This window comes from Stylophora pistillata, chromosome 10, assembly GCF_964205215.1.
Source record: "Stylophora pistillata chromosome 10, jaStyPist1.2, whole genome shotgun sequence".
Classification (NCBI taxonomy): domain Eukaryota; kingdom Metazoa; phylum Cnidaria; class Anthozoa; order Scleractinia; family Pocilloporidae; genus Stylophora; species Stylophora pistillata.
The window spans coordinates 7,892,715-7,899,547 of NC_142528.1; the positions used below are offsets into that span (position 1 = coordinate 7,892,715).

Consider the following 6,833-nt stretch of genomic DNA (forward strand, 5'->3'; position numbering starts at 1 on the left):
TAAACGATTATGAAAATAATAGTGATAAAAAAGCGAGGAAGTTATTATTTCTAATTTCGAGAAAAGGGGAAACAAAAAGCAACCGACACGTACCAAAACCCTATCAAGAAAAAAGCACAACAGTCAAGTGGCCCGAAAATATAACCGCCCAGAAAAAAAAAGAGAAAAGAATTTGGATTTTGGATTCCAGTGGATGATTTTGGATTTTTAACACTAGTGGCCGATTCTGGATTCTTGCATAATAATGGCTGATTCTCGATTTTGGACGTTAAAGGCTGATTTTGGATTTTGGAGACTAGTGGCCGATTTTCGGAATTTGGATACTAGTGGCCAACAACATGGAATGCCTTGTCGTGTGAAAGGAAAGTCTCACAAAAATGGAGTTACAAAATATTTATAATTAACAGGCCAAGATGGATATACTTCATTGCCATGTTTCTCAAAAAAATTTGAAGAGTTTTCTAAATAGATTTTTTTGTGAAAGTAAAGTTTAGTTTGAGCTTGCGGCCTTTTCCGGTCCATTCCGTAATATTCATAATTGGCGCCCGCGAGCTCCCAAAAGCCTGGGTTCCACTAGTGACGTTGCGAGTGTCTGCGTGGCTCCTGTAGCGAAAATCAATATGGCGGACGACAGTGCGGCGTTATCGAGTGAACAAAACCGACTTGTGGACGACGATATGAAGAAGCTTTCAGAAGACGGAAAAGTGGACCAGAAAGAGTACCTGGTTTGTTTTTTTCATGCGTTCTTTATATTCTTTTGTATGTTTCGTTCTAGACCATAAGCCCCCACAAACTATTTTGTCAGTCCTCTGTTTTGTAAAAGTAACCTTTTAAATATTGTTTGTGGATCAGCTGTGTTATTGATTTATGGATAAGGTGGAAATAGTTACAACAGGTGCTAAAAGTTTTGGAACTCTTCTATGATTGTTTTGTCGCCTGATACGTATTGTTTTTTTTTTTTCTATTATAGGAAACATACAATGTTGTTCTCAGTTGTGTCAAGTCCTTGCTTGATTTGAGTCGGTGAGTTTGCTCGCAATTTTGTATCCAAGATCGTTTGAAACGGAAGTATTTTTTCATGCGATATGTTGATGTTTAGCTTTTAAATGCTTAAGCGATATTTCTTGACAAAATAGGGAAATTTTTTGTCTGTTTTAATCTGTCATATTTGACCATGAACGTCATTAGGGCTATAGCTGGTAAATGTAATTACATGTCGTTGATGTGAAATGTTTATACTTTATTGCTATTTCGATATTCTTGAACAGGGACAAAGAGCACAAAGAGGAGAGTTTGTCTGAGGATACAGATGAACCACAATCGTAAGCTCACTGTATTTTCACTCATTTGTGAAAGAAATTTCAATTGTCACTTCTGGTATTAAAGTAAGGAATAGCTTCAGGATAGATTAAAGCTGGTGATCTTGCTCTATTATGCCTTGGCTAAGGGTCATGCAGCTCCTAAGCTAAGTAATTTTATTCAAGTGTAGTCCTGTTGCCCTCCCCTACCCCCCACCCCCTCCCCACTAGTTTGATTGAATTGACTGATCACTTATCACAATTTCACTTGAGGTTAGAAGTATGAGTTGTTTTGATCAATGAGGGACACATTGGCTTCATGATTATTGTTTAGGATTGTATATCAAAAGGTCTAACTAGCTGTCAGCCTTGGCCAGATTGATGTGTTGTTTTCTTAGTCAGAACACAGAACTCTGTCATTCCCTCTCTCCACCCAGGAGTATAAATGTATACTGACAAACTATTGGGCCAAACTGAAAATGCTGGGGGTTACAGATCAAATACAATGAACTAGTATCCCATCTAGAGAATTAGAAGGAGGGTAGCAATATTTTCAGTCACTTCATGCCACTGCAACAATGATAAGCTCCAGCAGGATAGACTGTCAACTAATTTTACCTTTTCTCATTGTACAACAAGTTTAGAACTTTGACCACTTTTACTAAGAAACATTGTTGATACTCCTTGCTACCTCAAGGTCCAAACCATTCATTTTCTTATGCACGGATTTCATTAAGGGCCGGGCACCGGCCAAATTGACCGGTTGTAAGGACGGTTTTGCTCACCTGGTTTAACAATCTGGAGGAAGGTTTATCTTATAAAGTTTAGTTAAAAAAGTTTTGCCCACCTGTGAAAACCAGTTTCTCTCCTGCTGAAAACATTAATGAAACCCCTGCTTATGCTGATGTTTCATGATTGTGTAAGCCCCTTGTCATAGGGGATCTTTATCATGGATTTTATCATGTTTAAATAAATGATGTTGTTGTTGTTGTTGTTGTTGTTATTGTTGTTGTTGTTGTTGTTGTTGTATGGTTTGATGAAGGGCTGATATTCAAAACGTCAGCTTTAGAATCTCTTTACCACAGTCAGTTCATATTATCAGTACTCATTTGATAAAACAAAATGTTCCTGTGATACCCAATGGCTTCACCTAAGCAGCAACACAGTCTCTTAAAGCAACTTTCCCCTTTTTATTCATTTTTTATTTTATTGAGTCTGATTTTCTCTCAGTGTGACTTGACTACACTTAAATTAAGCTTTTCCCTTTAGCAAATTCAATCCAACTTTGTAAATTATTATGGCACTGCTGAATACACGTAGACTGGATTAATCCTTACACTCCCAGAAGTGATTATGTAGAGGTTATGTGTAGTATGCTATTATTTATGACTCCTAGGAGATAAACTGTTAGATTTGAATTTAAAAGTCATGAATATTTAAGACAGGAAGAAATAAATTTCAAATATGTTTCCAGCTGTATTTACTCATTGTTAAGCTCTTCCTAGTTATGCATATATTAAAACTCTTGGTTGTTATGCATGACTTAATGTCATTGTTATTGTCAAATTTTTGTTGGGAAACTTCAAATCTGTTTTGGTTTTACATGTATGCATTTAAAATTTACTACAGAAAGTCTACAAGCAGCAGGGTCTTGCTGCTTTAATTGTGAACAGTTTAACCTTTTTTGTCTTAAATAGTTTTGGTTTAAATAAAGTGTGGTTTAAAGCTTGGATAACTTCCTCATTTAAATAGGAATTTTTATTGTCTCATTAATAATAATTGTCACTTGGTTGTCACAGGAACAAACCTCTTTTTAAAGTATGTTCTTTTTGACTTGTAATTGATTTTTTATCACAGAATTATTAAAAATTTTCTTGTCAACTTTTATACAGGAAAACAGAGTTGAGTAAAGTGCTGTCTCAAATCTGTGGCCTAGTGGATCATGAAAAGCCACAAATGCAGTAAGTGGTCCTCATCAATTTTTATTTACATAATACTTACTTGTATATACTGGCTTTTTAATTGTTAAAATGAATGGAGAATGGTAGCCAATCTCAAGTAACTTCCAAACTTGGCAATCACTTTTCTCTACTTTTTCTTGGTCTTGGCCAGAACCTGTCTATGCTCTTATCTGGGTAGTTGCACTGTGCCTAAGTACATAGAGAGGTTTCCTTCAATCATTCTAGATCCAGGTGTCAAAACAGTAAGCAGAGAATGTGAACCCTGATAAATTGATTGAATAAGGCGCAGAGTTTCAATTCTTGAAAGTTTTATTTTTCTGTGATCAAGAATGGAAAGACAATTGGGAAAGAAAAACCACTTTAAGTCTCATTTTACTCTGATATTGTTTTTATTGAAGAATAGTGGGCATTATTAGAATTGTGTCACTTTACTGGACATTTTAAGTCTCTTCAATAACTGATGATGCCTGTGAACAAAAACAGATTCTTTTGCATATGGGCCCTCTGAGAAAAGGGTTCCTATACAAATTAGGGCATCAAATCAAGTCAATATAGTGTGCGCTACTTTGCTGAGAAAATAAAGCCTTGCTACAGCAAGTTAGTGTGTTAATAACATTCATTACACGACTCAGGCAGTCAGAGGGCCAATAACTAAAATCAACCAATCAAAATGCTCTATTACCGGTCAATATTCTCTCAGTTTTGGACCAGGCACTGTCCTGAATGGTCCCAAATGATACCGCACTTGCATCCCTTTGAACTTCAGTCATATAATAAATCTCTTATTAACCAAGCTTGCTTGGGACTGTACTGGAAAAATATCAGCCCTTGGTCTTTTTTGTACAGACCTCGCTGCGCTTGGTCCATACTGTCAAGACCTTGGGCTGATATTCTTCCAGTCCGGCCCTTGTGCTAGGTTAATAAGATATATATGAGTTAGAAATAACGTTAAGGCTTGGATAGAAAGTCTTACCTTTTTACAATGCCCTTAGTCTGAGAGATGATGATGATGCATTTTTTTTTTCAAGGTTCACCTGTACACCAGATCATTACACTCACGTCAACATCATTGGCAAGACGTTATCATTATATTTATCCTTGTTGGATGAAGCCTATGTAAATAAATTGTCTGCTTGTATCAGGTCTGACTGCTCTCACTGGTTATCTAAGCTGTTTGGGTAAGAAAGATTTGTCATAATTTAAATTGGAGGTTGGGCTCTTGAAATAAATAGGACACCTTGCATTTTACTTTTTTTGGCTAGTAAGGCTAATATTCACCGCAAAAAAAAGCACTTGTATATGAAACTATCAAAGCAAATCTAATGCCATAAAGAGTTAATTGATCTCAAGTTTGTTTTAAGAAACTGTAATAGATGCATGATCTGAACTGATCAGATGGCTTAATTGAATTATGCCAGAAAGGTAATTATGCTTTGCAAATGCCATAATTCTAGGGGGCATCTGGGTACATGCTCCTGGAAAAAATTGCATGCTTCTCTAAAAAAAAAATGGAAATTCAAAGCTCTTTAGAGAGATGTGATTTCTATTGTTCTGGGACATCTGTGAGTAAAATTGAAAATCCAATTTGTTTTACACATACTCTGTTACATTTGCAGATATGAAAATGCTCTTTGTTGCTTTCATGAACACCAATGGGATGGGTTGGTGCGAGGTAAGGCTTGAATTATTCTTACATGTGCAGCAGTAAATGTATGCTGATGAATCAAATCTAATCAAAACTATTTCAAAATTCTTGAACCTGATTGGTTATCACTAGCCCAATTTGCAGCGTATGCGTCATGCTTGTAATAGGACAGTGTAAAAGGACAGTTGACGCATCATACCTGTGTAAGTGGACAGTACATGTCTTGTGCTTGCTGCTGTTGCACATTTTCCCATCTAATTGGAAAAAAAGGTATAACTGATGTCTAGTTTCTTTTGCAAATGTTGTCATAGTTTGATTAATTAGTAACAGGACTTCATGTTGTCTAATTCTGTCTGTAATCATCCTTGTGATTGACAAATTGGACTCCCACTTCATGGTTGTCCAATTTTGTTAATCACCTGTTTGATTACAGACTGAACTGGACACCACTCAGTCCTATTCCCATTATTAATGGTGCACAAATATGTTAGCTCAAACAACGATCTGTATTCAGTTTGCAGGTTGGCTTTACGACTGAAATACCCCAAATTTGGAACAGAAGGATTTACAGCTCTGTATACCAGGTAACATTTCTCAGGTCTCAAACTTGGGCATACTCAACAAATTACATGTATATGAAAATTTAATTTTGGCTTTGTTTAGTCGAAGATGACTACATTTAAGTTAAGATGCTCTTGTAGTGTGATTGTCAAAATATCAGTCACATCTATCAAAGCATACCCTCAATTAATTAGGAGTAAATGTTGCAAGATCAGTTGTTACACACAACATCCTTTTTTATGATTTGCATTGATTTGTTTGCAGGCCCCCTGTAGTGTACATCAGTTCATCTGCTTTTAACTCACTAGGACATTATTTGTGTACACAGGTATGTTTTCTGGAGAAAAAATTTCAATTTTAAGTTCTAATTAAAAGTCCTAAGAACATAACTGATATCATTAAAAACTGGATCATTGGATAATGCAATTCAAGACTTTTTATTGGCCTAGCTATCATGGTATATTAGCCAATATACCATAATCTACAAATATGGTAAGCATACACATCAGCTTAAAATTAAAAGGGAGCTAAAAATGTAATGAAATTTAATAATTTAATTTTAATTAATGTTTCTAATAAAACAATTATTCCACTTGCACTTGTTGGATATGAGATGATTAGAGCGAAGTCGGCATTACGCGCCCCATTGGCTATTTATCATCTCATATCCAATGTGCGCTCACAAGTGGAATAATTGTTAAATATACCGTATCTCCTTTTGACATGTATTTAGCTAGGGAATGATGACAGTATGAATGTAAACTTTGCAACATTCATTCATTTGATATTCTACTTGTTTTAACTGGCTAATTGAGTCATGACCAGAATCTACATTAAAATTAGTTGAGACATAATATTTACAACATCTGATTAAAAAGAAGGATATTTAGAATTTATTCCATTTTTGTCTTAACAGCTGGGATTACCTCAATCCAGTGTCTGTAAAGGTAAAGACTTAAAAAAGGTGGTTTAATCCACTTTACAATAATACAATTTCTTTGATTTTTTTGGCATGTTAAGTAAAATTATGAAAAATATCTCACTCTGTAAGGAATTCTGTAAAAAATAACTCATCTGTAAGACAGAGAAACAGTTTGTGTATACTTAAGGTAAACTGGAACGCGAGGAATCCGTAACAGTGTTCGAAATTTGTCATCGCTTTCATTTCTCAATTATATCCAAGAAAAGATATTTATGTAGTAAATTAGGGTGTTGCAAATTGGTTGACTAACTTGATTTGACCAATACCGGTACCTGTTGTTCCAAGCTATAGAAAAAAACATTAATTCTTTTTTGAAATCTTTGTAATACTAATTTTCTTTTCATGTCTTCTCTAGTACCATGCAACACAGTATTTGGTTCAACACA

At 35.2% G+C, this 6,833-nt stretch overlaps 1 protein-coding gene across 1 annotated transcript in view; it reads left to right on the forward strand.

Annotated features, from left to right (window-relative positions):
* The first annotated feature begins 523 nt into the window (after positions 1-523).
* LOC111328296 (putative pyridoxal-dependent decarboxylase domain-containing protein 2) overlaps positions 524-6,833 on the forward strand; it is a 22,204-nt gene continuing 15,894 nt past the window's right edge. The window contains exons 1-10 of the mRNA XM_022932701.2: positions 524-725; positions 971-1,023; positions 1,269-1,322; positions 3,191-3,259; positions 4,288-4,437; positions 4,876-4,931; positions 5,419-5,488; positions 5,730-5,793; positions 6,382-6,412; positions 6,803-6,833. The exon at positions 6,803-6,833 is cut by the window's right edge and continues 7 nt beyond it. Of these exons, the coding sequence (XP_022788436.1) occupies positions 621-725; positions 971-1,023; positions 1,269-1,322; positions 3,191-3,259; positions 4,288-4,437; positions 4,876-4,931; positions 5,419-5,488; positions 5,730-5,793; positions 6,382-6,412; positions 6,803-6,833 (683 nt within the window). The 5' untranslated portion in view covers positions 524-620. The remainder of the gene's footprint in view (positions 726-970; positions 1,024-1,268; positions 1,323-3,190; positions 3,260-4,287; positions 4,438-4,875; positions 4,932-5,418; positions 5,489-5,729; positions 5,794-6,381; positions 6,413-6,802) is intronic.